Source organism: Phasianus colchicus, chromosome 11, assembly GCF_987193195.1.
Source record: "Phasianus colchicus chromosome 11, bPhaCol1.hap1.1, whole genome shotgun sequence".
Lineage (NCBI taxonomy): Eukaryota > Metazoa > Chordata > Aves > Galliformes > Phasianidae > Phasianus > Phasianus colchicus.
This window is the reverse complement of record NC_143446.1, coordinates 11,953,084-11,971,173: the sequence shown is the minus strand read 5'-3', so window position 1 is coordinate 11,971,173 and position 18,090 is coordinate 11,953,084. Positions and strand designations below refer to the sequence as shown.

Below are 18,090 nucleotides of genomic sequence, written 5' to 3'. Positions count from 1 at the left end.
AAAATTAGGTGCTGGAACTTAACTATCCCAAGTACATTAAACTTTTCCATAGTCTTTAAGCCCGAATTAACTTTGTCCCTGACTTCCACATCACCCAAGAGACCACTGCCACTAAAAATGTAATTTGAATTTTCTGCTTGAAAGTTGATGCCAGGCAGCACCAGAAATCAATGGCTTGACTTGGTACTTGCTGTAGTAGCTATAGCTGTCACTGAGTAATGCTATGAGATCTCCATGGTCAGAATGCTTGATTTTTTCCTCCTTTCAGAAAGCAGAGCTTTATTCCCCTGTTTCACAGCAGTCCTGGCTGCTTGGGTACCAAGGTTCAATGTGCTTTGGCAGCAGAGACTTGGCATGGTTTGGTGATGGTCTACTGCCAAGTGCTAATTCTTCCTCTATTAGAAATTCTTGGTTTAATGGTGATGGAAAAGCTCGTGCAGGAGAGGAGTCCAAGATCTGAACACCTATGCTATCCCTCTGTTGGCTGCAAAACAGGTTGAAAAAGTGAAGGGTGCATATTTTTCAGCTGAAACTTTTAATGCTTGTGAAAATGTAGATTTGGGTCAACTAAATTGTTTACTGAGTTTTGTTCAACTTGTGAAGTTACTTCAGCTGGAGCATCAAGAATTAAAACTAATGTGTATATATATGTGCTTTGCCTTTTTGGAAATTACTTTAGGTGGAAACTTGTTTCATTTTACTTTTTAAAAGTGTTCAAGCCTTCGAGTAGAATCCAACTCTTTGCATTTAAATGTAACCCACACGATTCAATTTTTACCAGCATTTTTCTGTTTGTGGGGAAAGTGGGCTGCCAGCAAACTGAACCTCAGTTTTAATTACACAGTGTACAGACCACTGTCTTGAATGAGGCTCACTCATACACAGTGAGACCCAAACACTTCTGTATCTTAAATACAAGTTACTGAAGGGCTGCGGACAGGAGTATGTGGATGGGGTTGGGGTTTTCAGTAACCTGTATTTATGCCGTCATGGGCAACTTAGAAGTTGCCTTCACAGCTGCTGAAGGATTGGGAAGGGCAATCCAAGAATGTGGTCACTCAAAGTGGGAGTTATTTGATATTGCACAGTCACTGGAAATAATTGATTGACAAAGCTCCAGCTTTTTAGGAAACGCCAGCAAACAGACACCAGCTAGATGCCAATGAAATGTGTAGAAGGATGCTCTCTTTGTTGCAAGTAACCTCTGTGCAATATGTCTTCCAATAGGAGAATACAAAGATATTTAAACACTTTACATTTAAATTTCAAATTGTGCTGCACAGTGCTTTTAGAGTGCATAATACTATTTTCTCTTTCTTCTTTTTTTTTTTTTTAAGTCACTTAAAAGAAGACGCTCTCTATACTGTACAGAGGCTGTACAGCAGCAGGAAAATGTGACTTTGAAATAATGGCATCTATAAGAATAGGCAATTTCATCCAAGTATAGTGATTTAGTGCCCTGTTAGCGTCCTGATGTATAACTCCTTTTCCAAAAACCCTAAGTTTCTTCACAAGCGTAATGACAGGCTTAAAACTTGTGAGATGAATGTGACAGCTCTCCCTGTCCTCAGCTGTGCCACATAATTACAGGAGCAAAGGAATTTTCTTCTCTCCTAATGGATTATCTCCCAGAGGAATAAATCAGATAATGCTATTGCACCACTGCCACCACGTTTCTTCTCCTTCCTCTCTAAAATGCAGGATAGTCTGTACAATGCAGTGTGAAGCCAGGGCCGGTAATGGCTTTTCTCATCTACAATCTGTGATGGGGTTATGATCCCAATTCCAGTGTTAACATGGACAAACTTCTTGCAGTGATCTGGCTTTGCTGTTGTTTTTTGCTTTGGGCACTAATTTTGGTGTGTTTTTTGTTTGTCCTGCTTCCAGATGATGGCCCTTACTCGAAGGGGAGCAAGGACTCCGGTGGGATGGACTCAGCCCTGGTCTCCAGGAGGCAAAGCATCCCAGGTAAAGGAGGGGATTGGCTCCTGCTCCAACACATCATTGCTTTGGGTGCTGGGCTTGCTGTGCCAGCAGTGTGCCAGCAGGTTTGGAAGGGCTGCTCTAGACAACTTGTCACCTTCCTAATGAAGCTCGGGACAAGGTTTTAACTTCTGACCATTAACACCTAATCACATATTTGGCTTTGTGTGTTGTAGAGCCTGGGGAGGGAACAGAGCCCTTTAATTGTTTGAACAGCAAAATCCATACACCCATGCTAATAGGAGAAATCCAAGACTATTCTCATCAGATGTTTAAAGGCCATGGCTTGAAGGACCAGGTCCTGCTTAACCAGCTCACTTCCATGTCTGTGTGTGCCTCTGATAGTGGCAGTAGGTTTATAAAGGCACTAACCAACGTGCTGTGTTGCTTATCCTGATAGACTGATCTCAGGAACTTGCCTTTTTTCAGAGCAGTAATACCTCCTCAAACCCACAACGATGGGTAACTGTGCTCTGGGAGTTCTCATTTTTAATCACCCATCAAGGATCAAAATTAAACCCCGCTGAAGAGCTAATGATCTCTCCTTTCAGCACCATCTGTGCAGATCAGTTGTGTCTGTAGTTGAGAGGAAATGTGCAGGATAGTGCTGGATGGCATTCCTTCCAGCATGGTCGGGAGCCCCCACAAAGTTTCTGGCAGCCCCTGAATTCCTGAGTCACTGTGTTGAGGAGTAAGTTACTGAGATGGCAAGGGACCAAAACTGTTTGAGATTAAAGAGCAGGAGCATTATGGACCTGATGTTTCTCAACAAGCTGCTGTTGCTACGTTAAATAGGAACCAAGCAGTGCCTGAATGCCTTCCAGACTGTTGCCAGATTGCAAAGATGTCCTCCACTTGCGTTAATCAGGTGCATGGGTTATTCTTGGAAGTGCTTCACCAAGCAGGTAGAGCATGGAAGGATGTAGCGAGGTGCAATTGCTAGAGTTATGATGGCATTACATGAGGAGCAGAATGCTAGTGATGAGGTACTATGGTTCCTAATAACACTGTGTCCTCTCCTAGTGAAAGGGAAATACAGAAGGGAAGCCCCCATGACCACAGGTGTGCTATGTCAGTATGTCATTTAAGGCAGCCTGCCTTGGTCTGGAAATCATAGCATGAAAGATATTTCAAATATTCCCTCTCCAAGCAGAGCATCTTGTTTAAGCCTTGCAGGACTTGGGTCGTTTGCAGTGTAAATTTCAGTCCATAGGCGTGGGACTGCTCTCACTGCCAGCACCCATCACCACCTTCCCCTGAATGGTTTTGGAATAAGTTGCCCTGCATGAGGAACGCTGTGTTTGTCCTGTAAAACAGTGGGGGGATTTCAGCACCCAGAGAGAGTGGAGGTGGATGGATCATAATGTAGACAAATTTTTCAAAAGCAGCTTTAGAGGAGTCTGGCAAGGCATGAAAGTCATCTGATTTGTCCCAGGGCTCATCCTCTGGGCAATGTGAGTGCCGTCGTGTGGATGAAGACAGAGCTGCCCTTCACTGAGTCAGCTGAACTCTTGGTCTCTCCTTGTGCCAGTGCTGGCTCCTCACAAGCTCACCATCTTCTCCACGTCTTAGGCTGAAATAGTTCAGAGATACTGTTTTTGTAAAGCCCGTAGGCGAGCTGTAATGAGATTGAAGTTGGCATTGGGTCAGGTTTGGCTCATAGGTATTGGGTGAACAAGAGTGTCTTGTTGGACTGTAGGAAGGCAAAATGGAGGAGCAGTACTGGTGCAGCAGGTGTGGAATGTGCATCTCCTAAACCTGACCCTGCAAAATGCACTGGGGCTTGCTTGTGTTGAACCACTTGTTTTAAATGTGTCTTGTGGCTTCAGCTGCAGCCGTAGAGAAGGTGCTTATTACTGAAGAAGTCTTGCTTAGACCAGATGCAGATGTGTGGGGAAACTGCTCTGGATGAATGAGTTCATGCCTTCTCCTCCTTTCCCTCCTGCTGGCAAGATCCCACCTCTCCACCTTATGTTCTTTACCTCATGACTACACTGACATCTCAGGGGTTTTTAAAATCACCACATTTAAGTTCTCCCTTGTTCTGTTCATGCAGGCAGCTACTGCAGGTCCACAACATCCTTCCACCTGCTGAATGTGAGCCTGCCATGCAGCCCTCCAAACACCTGCCCTGGTCCATATAAAACGTAGCTCTGGAGGTAATCTCCCTGGACTTAGATGCCACCACTCTGGAAGCACAATGAATTCATTCTCTCACAAGCCCTCACTACCCTGCCTTGCCCTGCTTGCTCTTGTCTCTAGACCTGCATTCCATGCTTTTCATGTGGGTCTACCAGCACGCACCTCTGCATCACAGCATCGCTTTGAAGAAAGTGGAGCTTTCTGTTCCCGCTAATTGGCACAGACACATTGCCCAGAGAGGTGGTGGATGCTCCATCCTTGGAAACTCTCAATATCAGGCTGGATGGGCTCTGAGCACCTGATGAAGCTGTGGGTGTCCCTGTTCATTGCAGGGAGTTTGGACCAGATGGCCTTTGTGTGTCCTTTCCAGCTCAAATTATTCTATGATTCTATGAATTGTATAAATAATTGCAGCTCTGCTCTCCCACCAGCTGTAGGATAAGGATGTCCTTAGGACTGGGAGGGATATGCCTTACACTGAGGAGTTTGTCTTTATTCCTGATGTTTCAGAGGAGTTCAGAGGGGTCACCATTGTGGAGCTGATCAAGAAGGAAGGAAGCACCCTGGGGTTGACCATCTCGGGTGGCACGGACAAAGATGGGAAGCCAAGGGTCTCCAACCTGAGGCCAGGAGGACTGGCAGCGAGGTGAGAGATGGAAATAGAGCACAGAGGGCACAGGAAAGCTGGGGAAGAGTAGTTCCATGTTCTGCAAATATAGTTATAATTAAAATAATTGGCACAAAGCTTTTTTTTTTTTTTTTTCTTTTTCCCCAGTTGTCTCAATGCAAAGTTGTTGCTTCAGTAAATCAAATGCCTTCTATTTTGAGCTGTTTCCCATGTTCTGTGCAATTATGCTCTGAATTTTTGTGTAGGGATATTTGGGATTCTGTGAAATTAGGCAGCCTTGTCAGGAGAGCTGCATGGTACAATACATCTTGATCAAGCTAAGTGGTTTAATATTGTATCTGTTCTGAATACTGAGTATATAAGTAATGTTACTGGCTCAGGAAAAGAATGAGAGAAGAAAGGCTCCAAGAAGCAGAGAAAGGGAGGGAGTAATTGAACAATTTTGTAGAAAACAGGCAAAAAGCAAGATGTTTTCTTTTCTTCTGTTGAATTTTATTTCAGACAGCTCTTGGTACACTTCTCTTTGAGTGATTGCTCTACGTGAATGGGAATCGAGCAACAAAAAGAGAAGGTTGTGAAAGTGCATGTGGCAATTGTTACTGTATGTACAGATCTGAACATTTGCCACTAGGAAAGATAGATGGCTTCAATTTTAGCATTCCTCTCTGAGAACAGGCTCGTGCAATCACACAGCTAAGATCAGCCCTGCCTGGTGCCTTGTTCACAAGATCTCGTGGTTATCAAAGGCTGCTATGCACTGCCAGCCTGGCTATGGTGGAAGCTTTGTGCTACCCCTGCTTTCTCCCTCCTCGTTCACAGAAGTGACCAGCTGAACGTTGGGGATTACATCAAGTCGGTGAACGGCATCAACCTGACCAAGCTGCGGCACGACGAGATCATCAGCCTGCTGAAAAACGTGGGTGAAAGGGTAGTGCTGGAAGTCGAGTATGAACTTCCCCCAGCCGGTGGGTATCGTGACAGCCCTGCTCTCTTTCATTAGCCACGCTTTGACCTGGGGTGCAGATGGGCTTGCTCGTGCTTGGGTCACTGTGGACGAAGCAGGACTTGGGGGCATGGTGCTGTTCTGCCTTCGTGTGCTCGCTGGATGCGGCCGCGCTGTGTGGGGTTGGAGCAGAGTGCTTTTTCCAGCACAGTGGGTGCCTGCTCATGCACGCCGGCAGGAGATGGCTGATTAGATCTGTCTTGCCTCAGAGTGACTTGGTAGCACAGGCCAATCTGCCTCCTGATGCTACTTCAGCTTTTCTGTCTTTTTTTTTCCCTTTTGGAGTGTGGCAATGGGAGGTTTTATTCAGTTCTAAGTATATATTGCCAGATACTATTTTCTGAATGGCAGAAAGTGCTGTTATTGCTCAAGATGCTTTTGAAATGTTTGGCATTTTCAGATGAGATGGAGCTGAAGCAATCTGCCTTCTAGCTAAGGGGCCTCGGGCAGAGGCTGGCAAGCCTGGGTAACATAAACAGGGCTTGTGTCATGCTGTGGGACACAGTGTGCTTTTGCACTGATTCGTTTGTTCTGATTATAACAAACAAGTGCCTCAGTTCACCTTCTCATCACAATCTTTTCTTTGTGAAAATGATCTCTCTGGTTATTATTGTTATTCAGAGGGTCAAACAGAGAATGACTGGGCAGAAGGAGTAGAAAAAAACAGAAAGGGAAAAACAAAACTAATGAAATCTAGGTGTTTTACCCCAGATATGAACCTGTCTTACACTTTACAGGTCTGCTGCAGTTTCTGCATTTACCTTAAAATTCAGAATATATTAATGACGTCCAACAAACCCAACACCCAAACCCCTTGGTTCAAGTTTTCCATGATCTCATGCTTGCTGGAGATGACAACTCTTAACCTTTCTGCTTAGCTGTGAGCCTGGCTATTAGGAATCTGATCAGCTGTCCTTCCAGCTGAGGAGCAGTGCCAATACTGCATAGCTCAATCAATAGCAGTGAGGCAAAATGTCTCCATTCTGATTGAGCAGGAAGAACACACTGAAATAGCGACTTTTCTCAGATGGGATTATTGATGCTGTTTATGACTAATCCAAACAAAGACACACTGCAAAATACGAGGAATTGTCCGCTGTTGCCTGGCTCCAGTTCATTGTTGGTTGCTTGTGTGCTTTTATCTGTGGTGAGGGCTTGCTGTTGCTGTGTGCACTCGCTTCTTTCTCCCCAGGCAAAAAGCAGAACTGTAGTGCAATTCAATAACTTGTGTATGTGTGTTTCCATTTTTCTCCCCACTTTATAATTTCCTGCTTTGGAAGAGACCAAGTCTAAGTCTAGTTTTCAGGCCACTGTGTCATATCATCTCTTTCTTGAATAAACCAAGCCTTGAATTAATTCTAGCTGAGGTTTTTCTGCTCCCACTGCTCTTATGAAAGACTGCTGCAGAACTTCATGCTTGGATGCTTAGGACAGAAATTGGACTGTTTCCTAACTCATTTGTGGATGCTTTATGCCCTTCTCTTGGTATGGGAGCCTTCCTGTGCCCCAAGCTTTTATGTTTTGAAGTATATCTAGGCTGCATCCTCATCAGCACTCAGTGCAGGAGCAGAGCAGCTGAGCAGGGCTCTGGTTTGGGAGTATATTTGGCCTTGCTGCAGCCTGGTCCCCAGGGCTGCCTGTCTGCACGTGGGCGCTGTGCCTCAGCTGTGCATCTTTGGGGTGAGTTTAACCCTAACTGGGGCAGGTCCCAAGCCCTTGGGGTGCTTGGCAGCGAGGATCAACTTGATCACTGAGCACAGAAGGGAGACTGGCTTCCAAAACCCTTCCTGAGCCAGGGAAAGGGCTGGCGTGGGATGTGCCTGAATGCCTCCTGCTTCTCTGGTCATCCCTGCGGCCATTTGTTGCAGCTGGTTTGAAGACTGTGAATTGATCTTTTTGGAGTGGATGAGGCTAAAATGCCATGCACCATTTTGGATGGAGAAGATTGGAAAATTGTCTCATATTCACAGCAGTACTTCAATAAATCATTAAATAGCAGCAGATGGCAAGAGGCAGAAACAATTTTCTTTCTTTTTCTCTTTACTTTTGTACATTAAATAGTACTGTGTATTTAATATAAAATTACTGAATTGCCCCTAGGATCAGTTTAAAGGATTCACTTAATCTTTTTTTAAAGTCAAAATGTAGGAGGGAAGGGAAAAAAATCCTCAACCTTTTGCACTGAGGATTTGGGATTTTCATTTTCTTTAAGGTCAACCGGTGGCTCGACTCCTTACACTGCTTCTGTTTTTTTGGTTTTTTTTTTTTAAAGTAAGTTTCCATCCGTGGCAGAAGCTTCTGGGCTTTGAGTAATACTGAACACATTAAAGCCGGCTGATAAACGGGAGGGTTTTACTTGAATGTCAGAGTATTAGCCAAGACGGATTTGAGAGGAAACACACAATGCTGAGCTGGTCAAATCATCCCCGACCATGGTGGTTGACTCTAGCAAAGATTTAGACTGTCTAGATTGGGTTTTGTGCCTCTAAACAGGGAAGATAGAATAAGGGATGGACTTTTCATTTTAGTGTTATTTGGCTGAGTTTTGTTATTATCTTGCAGAGTGGCATGGAGAAGGTTTGTCTGGGGGTAACCAAGTTGTTCTCTCTCCTTTAGTGCCAGAAAGCAGCGCTGGCATTATTCCCAAGACCATTGAGGTGTCCCTCTACAAGGAAGGCAACAGCTTTGGCTTTGTGCTCAGAGGTTAGTGGCTTCTCCGCTGATAAATGAATGGGGTACGAATACTGGCAGAGGTGATTTAGGAAGCAGGAGAAGAAAAGAAAGACAGTGAATGTCATACCACAGATGAGAAGCAAAAGTGTGCCCCAGAGAGCAGCTTGTGCAGCTTGAAGGCTTCCTAATCTAGGGCACTCTTTGCTTTCGAGCTGTGTCAGCTGTTATATGATAAATGTCTCTACTTTCTCAGCACTCTCATTCAGAGTCTCAAACCTCCAGTGACTTACAGCTTTCCTGGTTTGCTTACAGGGGGAGCCCATGAAGACTGGCACAAGTCCAGACCGCTTGTGCTCACCTATGTGAGGCCGGGTGGCCCAGCAGACAGGTACTGCACCTCCAGCGTTTGCTGTCACAAAACAGACTAGCAGCTTTCATTGCACTTTTGGACAAATATCCTTCTTGTCCTCCTTGCTGGGGTCTCCCCAAGGCCTTTTATGCTGGTCCTGCAGAGGTGGAGTGGAACCCTTGGTGTGCAGGGGAGAATGGATCTGATGCTGTTAGGGTGACCTATCTTTGGAAACATCAGAGGCTCCTCTTCCACAGGCAGCCACCTAATTAACCTGTGCAGATGAAGAACTGATGTTATGTTAGAAAGCCAGAAGCAGCCTATGTATTGTCATGCTGCTAATTTAACATGGTGGGCCTGACACTATAAATAACCCAGGCTATCAACTCCTCGGGATCAAATTAATTGATATTTATATATATATATATATATATATACACACACACGCACATATAGAAATACTTTTCTTTTTTTTTTTTTTTTTTTGCTTTTATGTAACTTCTGCCTATGGTTTCCTATAGAGAAGGGTCCTTGAAAATCGGGGACAGGCTGCTGAGCGTTGATGGGATCCCTCTGCACAGTGTGACCCACGCTGACGCCCTCAACATCCTGCGGCAGTGCAGCCAGGAGGCACTCTTCCAGATCGAATATGATGTGACCATCATGGGTAAGGCCAGGATGACCGCGGTGGCATTTGCTCTGACCGCCTGCAAAGTGTGTGGGGTTAGAGTCAACTGTGGGGTCACTTGATTTCAGTGGAAAAGCTGCTGCCTACATGGGAGTAGGGGGTAGAGTTCAAAGCTGACTTAGTTGAAGGTGTCTGAAATGCCCTTATCTTATGATGTGTCCCAGTGGGAATGTTAACTGATTTTAGAAGAGGAGGAAAAAGAGGAGTTTCTAATGTAGGAGAAGTCGGAATTGAAGTGGGCTGGAATGTCGGTGCTCTGCCAGCACTGAAAATGCCGATATTAGATGTGTGCAGGGCAATGAGCTGTGAGCAGGCATTGGATTGCTGTGGCTGTAGCTTGGCTTCTGAATTTTGACCCTGTTTAATTCTAGAGCAGTTTCTTTTCTTAGAACTTTCAGTTCGGATCTGCTTCTGAAATAAATGAGGAGTGTCCAACTGACTGACCCCAGAGAAGACAGAACTTACTGGAGGGCAGAGGATGGCTATTTCTAAAAATGATCTATCTACACAGTGGATACCAAGTTTGAGGGCATTATATTTCTTTTTCCATTTGATTTTCAGATTCACGCTCTGGGAAAGAGTTTATTATTAGCTACTATAAAGTCATTTTGAGCTGGCTTTGTGACACACAGCTGTTACTGCAGGGAGCATAGTTAATGAGTTTTAGGTTACCACAGAGTCCGAAGCTGTGCTGGCTCTGGAAGCTCAGTGAGCTGTGTGCTCAGATTTGATGTTGCAGCTCTGTCTCCAGAGGGGTTTTCTGCCTCTGCTGGAGCTGCAAGCTGGAGTAGTTTGGAGTCTCTTCTGCAAATCTCACAAACCAGCACAGCACGTGGGAGCCTGAGATCCAGCGAGGAACAGGAGTCAGATCAGGTTATTTTCTGATTTACCAGCGAGGAAGCAAATCAAAAGGAGTTTAATACCTCCCCACTGCTGAGCAAACAGAGCTGAGAATGCCAGAACTTGTTCCATGCAACGTGCAGGAGAGATACTGTAGAGTAATGGAAATCCTTCTGCAATTCCTGAAGGCTTTCTCTTTCTTTCTCAGCCTCTTTCCCCCAAACTGCCCTTCCTTTCACAACAAACACTGCAAGGATGGATGTACTGATTTTAGAGCTGTGTCCCTGTGTGGAGAGGCTGCCAGGAGCTGGGCAGCTGTGTATCACACTGACACGTGCTCTGCTGGGAGAGCTGGAAGGAAAACCCAATGTCTCTGCAGCTATCTGTGTGCAGCCTGGCCTCTGCCATGTTATGGGAGCAGCTGCTCCTTAGAGATTGGCTGGCATTCAAGAAAAAGAGGAAAGCCTTAAATTATGGAAAACAGAAAATCATAGAACAATTTATGTTGGAGGAGACCCTAAAGATCTTTGAGTTCCAACCCTGTGCCATGGGCTGGTTGCCACCCACTATCTCAGCTTGCCCATGCAGCCTGGCCTTGAGCACCTCCAGGGATGGGGCACTTGCACCCTCTCAAAAATACCTAAACTCTATTTTCTATGTTTGGAAATGATTTTGATTGCAGGAGGTCAGTGAGGGCTGTTCCCTCTGGAGAGCAGCAGTTAGCACAGAGCTTTCCAGTCTGAATAGAAGCAGACATTTAGTGGTGCATGGGTAATGGGCTTTTTGGAATTTTGTTGTTTGTATGGTCCCTTGATGCCTATGCTGCAGAAAGCTGATTGTTTTAGATCCTGACTTGAAGCAAAAATAGCAGTTAAAGTGTCTCGGTATTTCTTCTTGAGTAACTCTTCCACCTAAAGCTGGCAGGGTTGAGTGAACACAAGCCAAGTCAGGTTCTGTGCAGTGATTCTTCTTGTACTGCTGTACATTGGCCACGACCAGATGCTTCCCAAGAAGGTGTAAAACAGCCCCTTTTTAGCTATTTTCTTCATAGATTGCTTCTCCCCACCCCCGTAAAGCAAGATGATGTAGTATTTGTAGCTTAATAATATTTGCAGCTGATTTTGCCAGGCAACAGCTAATAACTGCAACCAGAGATGAGTGCTTTGTCCCCAGGTCACAATTAGTACAGATATTCTCTTTACCAACTGAGGGACAATGATGAGGGAAGGGAAAAGCAGCTACTGGAAGCAGTATGGGAATGCAAGCAGCCAGAAGGGAGCGCTACACTTAGAAAACCAGTTCTTGGCGAAGGGGCTGGGCTGGGGGACACGTGGCCCTTGGCTGATGCCAGATAAACATGGCAATAAGCAGATGCCTTTCTTCTGGAACACAGAAGAGCTGTGCCTTTGCCATGGATGCTTGAGGAGGTTGCAGACATGCCTGATGGGCCAGGTGCCAAAGCAGCAGTGTGCATTGACTCCCTGCAGGAAGGTTATTGCATGCCCTGCCCTGTCCTCTCAGCATTTCGTTTTAAATTAGTTTGGCTGTAATAGCCCTGTGTTAATCAAGCCTCACAAATACTGCTAAATTGCAGGCTCTTGACCTTTGATTTGAGTCAAACCTTAGTGGCTCAGCTGGTATTTCTCAATCAGATGCCTCAATAAAATGTATTTGAATGTGTTGCTTTGTCTGTGGCACCAGCGATGAAGATTAAAGGAATGTCAGGGTGGCCCGTGCTGTGCAGGGTTGAGAAGGGCCACGGGCTGAAGGAAGGGACCTATTTTCATTGCAAGCATAACTGATGTCTAGCACCCCAGCATTCTGTTTCCACGACCAGTTTTCCTGTCTTCCTCCCTTTGGCTGAAGGAATGTATGCCTTGAATGTATCACTTTCAGAGGATGTGTGCTGGATGCACATGGGCTGCCGTACTAACGTAGCTGATGCTGTTGGAGGTCCTTGGTCTATTGGTGCTTCCTTGCTAATTAAAGCTTCAGTGCACCTTCCACAGGCTTTACCCAAGTACTCTGGGCACTTTTTTATTGAGATGGAGCTGTGCTTTGAGCCAGGGCCTGCAGGTCTGTCCAGTAGTCCTTTTCAGCTCAGTGTAAATAGTGTTTCATTTAAAGCCTTGCCTAGTCTTCACTATTGCTCATTCCTTCTTCTTCCTCCCCCTGGAAAAAGGATGCTAGGAGTAGACCATAGTCTATTGATCCCCTGGCTGATCCCCAGACAACCAAAAAGCTGTCTTCAGAGACTCAGAATCTTCAACAAATCCCAGGAATGATCTTGCTGCAGCTTGGTTTCCAGGATCTTCATCAATGCTCCCATTTATCAGAGTGCTAGAATGAGCCATGCATCACATTTTGGAGCCAAGTAGCATCAGTGTTTTTAGTGGAGCAGAGCTTTGGAAGAGAAAAGCCTCACCATGAATAATGAAGGGCTGAGGAGGCATCAGGATCTCAGGGGGCTTTGGCAGCCTTTCCTTTGAAGTGGATGTTTGGATTTCCATGAAGTGCTCTCAAACTAAACAAAGCATGTGGTAGGAAGCCCTGCGCCTGCTCCCACAGGCAGAAACGTGCAGTGATAAACTGCAGAGTTGATGCTGGAGTAGCCAGGAGGTGCTAACTTATGCTGCTCTTCAGCATGTGAAGCTTCTGAATGCCTCAGGAAATGGGATCCTCTTTCCTTTGGGCCTTTTTGAGTTTGTTTAAAAAGAACTCTCAAATAATGATGTCCTTGTGATCTTTCCTTTTTGTGCTTCTCTTTTAATATGGTTGATGTGACGGCAGCACAGACTTTGAGCATTTTCTTCCTTGATCTTGTTATTTAACCTAAAAACAAGAGGCAAGAGGGTGGTTTCTATGAGTGAATTTTGTAATCTCTCTTCACTCTCATAAATACTCTGTGCAGAAGCAATTTTGCTTCTTGAATTTCTTTCTTTGTTAACTTGCTACGTGATGCAGAGTTGTGAGGTTGTAGGATGTCCAAACCATCAAGTATAATCAGGTCAACAGAATTGGCCATCCCTTTGTTCGCTTCTGTGTTTTACATTTTGCTACTGCAAAAGGCTGTACGAGAAGAGTCTTCTCTCTTGTTTTGCAGATACTGTAACGAATGCTTCGGGACCTCTACTAGTTGAAATAGCAAAGACTCCAGGATCGACGCTAGGAATCACACTGACAACAAGCACGCATCGGAACAAGCAGGTCATTGTCATTGATAAGATCAAGCCGGCCAGTGTGGTGGACAGGTACAGAGCTGAACAGACTGCTCCAGTTCTCTATCCTTCACTGCATTTCAGTCCCCTTTTCAGTCATATGTCATTCTTCCCCACCTCACTTTGAACTGGCCATGTCCACGTGTTTGTAGCTCTAAGCATGCTAAAAATATTTGACCTAACATGGGTGGACGCTCTTTACCATGAATGAATGTAGTTCATGGCATGGATAAGCTGAGATTTGATTTAAAAACCTCAGATCTGACTGTCCTGGAGCTGTGGAACATCCTGTTTAGAGCAGGTAGGTAGGGCTTACTGTCCTGTTGGTCGAACACCCAGCTATGACCATGCATTACTGAAAACTTAAAACATCTTTCACGAGGCGCCAGCATCACTGATGCAGACTTGGACCATTGGAGTTGGTATTTTTCTCAATGCTTGAGCCTGATGTTCAAGCTGAAAGTAAAAAATGAGATGTGGAAATACATTCAGATGAAGCAAAACAGGTGGAATTTGTCCATTTCTGCTCCCAACCACAAGGATGTGAATTTTGACTGTGTGTATAATTACTCTTGCTATTTCCTTTGCAGATGTGGAGCACTGCATGTTGGTGACCATATTCTCTCCATCGATGGCACAAGCACAGAGCACTGCTCCTTACTAGAGGCAACTCAGCTTTTAGCTGCCACCTCAGAAAACGTCAAGCTGGAGATATTACCTGTTCACCAAAGCAGGCTGCCTTTGAAGCCCCCGGAAACAGGTGTGTCCTCCATGCAAACACTGTTGGTTGCCCTCAAAACTCAGTTGAGGTCCCTACTGTGGCTCTCACTGCTTTTGAATGCTGGTAATAAACTCCAAAGACAGACATCTGTAGAAGGGAAAAAAAATTATTTTGATGAAATGCGTGTGATTAGATGATGTTCAACGATGTGAATAGGAAAAAAAAAAGGTAGCATCTGTGCTTGAATAGGAAAATTGGCATTGGGAATCCCAGAGTTTTGCAATGCTGAGTGCTGTGCAAGCCGCTTTCTTAGTACCTCAGATAAGAGACTTTAATGGAGAGGGAGGAAAACAGCGTTGATGCTGGCAAATGTGTTTCCAAGCTCAGCTTTCATCTACTTGCCTAGTAAGGCTTTGTAAAGGATATGTCAGCAGCTAGACAGGATTCCAGTGGACTTCCTTAGGAAACAAAGCTGAAACACAAGCATTCATTGTGTGGACCAGCCTGTCTGAATGAGGGCTGCTGCTGTGTTGTTTTTTGTTCCCCTCAGAGAAATACTAGAAACAAATTCTGGCTCATCAAACACCAAATACCTGTGAATTTCAAACATCATTCTCTTGCCTGCAGTTTTGTTAGTCATAGAATCATGGAATCCTTTGAGTTGGATGGGACCCTTAAAGGCCATCTGGTCCAACTCCCTTGCAGTGAACAGGGACATCCACAGCTCCATCAGATGCTCAGAGCCCATCCAGCCTGATCTTGGCTGTCTGCAGAGGTGGGGCATCACCACCTCTCTGGGCAGCCTGTGCCAGTGCCTCACCACCCTTATTGTCCATATTGGAGATCTTGTATTTCAGCTGTTTCTGTCTCAGCCCCTTTCGTAACCATTTTCCAACACTTTTCCTCTGCGTGTGTGCATTGGAGTCTCTTTCTCTGGAGATATTCAAGACCCACCTGAACACCTACTTGTGCGACCTGGTGTAGGGAGCCTGCTTTGGTAGGGGGGGTGGACTCGATGATCTCTGGAGGTCCCTTCCAACCCCTACAATTCTGTGATTCTGTGATTTTAATAATACTGATGCACAAGAGCTACGGGGCCCACTTCCTTTTCTGTTCTCTTCTAGGGAGGTTTGGTGAAAGGAAGAAATTATCTGTGTTGTCTTCTCTAATATGATGCAGTGAAACATAGAATCTAATAACATCTTTGTGTCTAGAAATAAATCTCTTACACATCCAGTCCCATTTGTGCAGAATTAAAGCCGTTTAACAAAGGGGACAGATCACTTGACCTTTGTGCCCAAGACAAAATGGAAAGCTATAATCCTTTTTCAACGGCTGTTAAAATGAACTATTCTACTTCTTCCATTTGTGCCCTGCTCTTAATCTCCATTCAGGATGTATGCATTCAGCAGCATCAGGAGAAGGAGGATCTGTGGAAGGACTGCTCTGTGTGTTCTAGAGGCTTTTTCCCATACCTCCACACATCAGATCAGTGTCCCCACTTTGGTTAAACTCTTAAGGACGTGAGGGATCATAGGGAAGGAAAAAGTACAGTCTTTGTGGTCTAATGCTGAAGCACAGGATTTGTCAAATGGAGTTAGCTTTCTCTGCTGCTCCGGGGGCATCTGGAAAGATTGTGGGAGGATTATGCTCACAAGATCAGCAGGAGCGGATGGTGCCCAGGAGCAGCGCTGGGATGGCTGGTGAAAAGCAAGGCAAGCATGGGGAAGGCTCTTGTGGGTTTTTATCCCCAGATTGTCCAAAACCTATTTTCTTCCCCTTTGCAATGACATCCGAGTTTCATAGGCATTTTTTTCTGTTGTGTTGGCTACGGGCTGAGAACTTAAAGACAAATGGATATGAATGGATTAAACCGTTTTATATATATGCCCGTAAGCTCTGTCACTCGTATTCTAAGTATTTAATTTTATTAAGAATTCTCTTTTTTGACTGGATTCAGCTCCATTTACTCATTTGATGATTGTTTTTAAAAGCCTCCTGACTCTGAGATTGCTTTTGAATTCACAAAATAGAAATGCCAGAGCTGAAAGTGGATGTTTTTAGAGTAAATAGAGTTACTTGATAGAGTAAATGCTAAAGTCACTAAAACAAAGACTTTAAAATAATCGTTGTTTCGATCAGAAAATCTGACCTAAGTGATTTGATGCCTGTGGTGCATGTACACAAGATGGATTTTCATTGATAAAGGCACCAAGTGATGATCTTTAGAAGAGCTCTCTGGCTTGACACTCTGGGTTGAGCTGAGTCCTTCTCCCTGGTTTGCACCCTCAGAAAGCTCAGTAGTGCCTGTGCTGGGGGAGTTCCCACCTACAGGGAGAGCACAGAGGAGGTCTCATTTGGGAAGGGTGGTTGCTAGTAAGCACCAGTAGTGGGAAGGTTGAGAGCTGTCTTGATAGCACGGTGCAGGGATGGGCAAGGGCAACTGAATTGACTCCACGCTATCCATGAGCAAAAGGGGTATCAGTGAGAGGAAGGACCTGTGTCTGAGGGTTTGTTTTTGCCACTGAGAGAGGATTTGTGGCATCGCTACTTGATGAAAACAAAGCCACGTCCCCTGGGACAAGGGATTTCTGGGCAGTGGATGTCACGCTGCAGAAGATCTCTGCTAACATGTGCTGGAGTGGATTTAGGGTGGAAGCTAAAGCAGTTGTGTGGCCTTGTATCGGGTCTGCCATGTTGGTGCCACATCTTAATTTATTGTTTGCCATAGCACTGGCAGCTCTTTCTGTGTTGGTGGCCTTGTGTAATTGCCTTTAAGCAGCAGTGTATAAAATCCCTTTTGTTCTAGTAAGCTGGAGTTGGCCCACTGCTGCTCCCTTTTCCATATGTGCACCCTGCCATGGATTCCTGGCCAAGAGCAGCTGCTAAGCACCCAAATGCTGAAGCCAAGCAAAGTGCTGGAAGCACCACTTGGCATTGAGCTTCATCTGGGGAGAGCAGCAAGGTGGGAAGCAGCACGAGGAGGTTTCCCCAGTGCTGTCGGATAATGCTGATGGCCTCTGTTGGAAACTCGTGGCTGGAGGCAGCTTCTGCACGTCGCACAGCAGCCTGCAAATGGTAATGACATCTGTGTGCTGCCAGCACGGCTTAGTCAGGCTGTTGGCTCAGGACACGGAGTTTTTTGAGGGGAATGGGTAAATTTCTGCCACTTTGCATTAAGTGTCATGAGGTTACATGGGGATGCATTTTTGCTGCTGGTGCTTGACACTCTGTGCTTGCTCCCTGACTTGTTCAAAAGCAGTGTGAGTCTCCTCTCTACGGTCTCCCAGCTTCTTACCTTTTCTTTCTCTCATTTCTCCACGCCTATGATGATTTCTGCTCTCCTGGGTGACATCAGTCAAGGTGCAGAAGAGTGACCACCACCACTGCTGGGACCCCTGTGTCAACTACTGTCACACCCACCACCCTGGGCACTGCAAGACGCCCACATGGAACCAGACATCTGGACAGGATTATTGCAAATGTAACCTCTATGCACGGTGTTGCCCCCATCCTTACGTGTGTTCATTTGTGTTGTGCCTCTCCATTTGCTTCACATCCATCTCAGTAGCCTGGGGCGTCACTTACTTCCTTCAAGATTGGTTGGATCTCTCCCCATAGGTGCACTGCTGAAGTGCAAAATCTGGTGCAAAATTGGTACCTACAGCCCACATACAGAGCTGCTAACTTCAGTTAGAGCAGAATGCTGGGCAGACCCTTTGTTCTCATCCTTTAGTCCCACACTTCCATATAGGCGAGGGAAAAACTTGAGTTGCTGTGAACCAAGGAGGGTAGCTGTGGTGATATGTAGGGATGTGGAACTCCAATGCACCCAGCTCAGCCTT

The 18,090-nt window shown here is 45.4% G+C and overlaps 1 protein-coding gene across 10 annotated transcripts in view; it reads left to right on the top strand.

Moving 5' to 3' along the window:
- GRIP2 (glutamate receptor interacting protein 2) overlaps positions 1–18,090 on the top strand; it is a 248,274-nt gene that overhangs the window by 198,116 nt on the left and 32,068 nt on the right. For all 10 annotated transcript variants that reach the window (XR_016470124.1, XM_090148247.1, XM_090148248.1 and 7 more), the window contains exons 2-10: positions 1,888–1,968; positions 4,636–4,771; positions 5,573–5,718; positions 8,373–8,459; positions 8,742–8,817; positions 9,300–9,445; positions 13,410–13,557; positions 14,115–14,284; positions 17,604–17,729. Coding sequence is in view for 9 of the 10 variants with exons in the window: in XM_090148247.1 (XP_090004373.1) it covers positions 1,888–1,968; positions 4,636–4,771; positions 5,573–5,718; positions 8,373–8,459; positions 8,742–8,817; positions 9,300–9,445; positions 13,410–13,557; positions 14,115–14,284; positions 17,604–17,729 (1,116 nt within the window). In the remaining variant the exon portion in view is untranslated. The remainder of the gene's footprint in view (positions 1–1,887; positions 1,969–4,635; positions 4,772–5,572; positions 5,719–8,372; positions 8,460–8,741; positions 8,818–9,299; positions 9,446–13,409; positions 13,558–14,114; positions 14,285–17,603; positions 17,730–18,090) is intronic.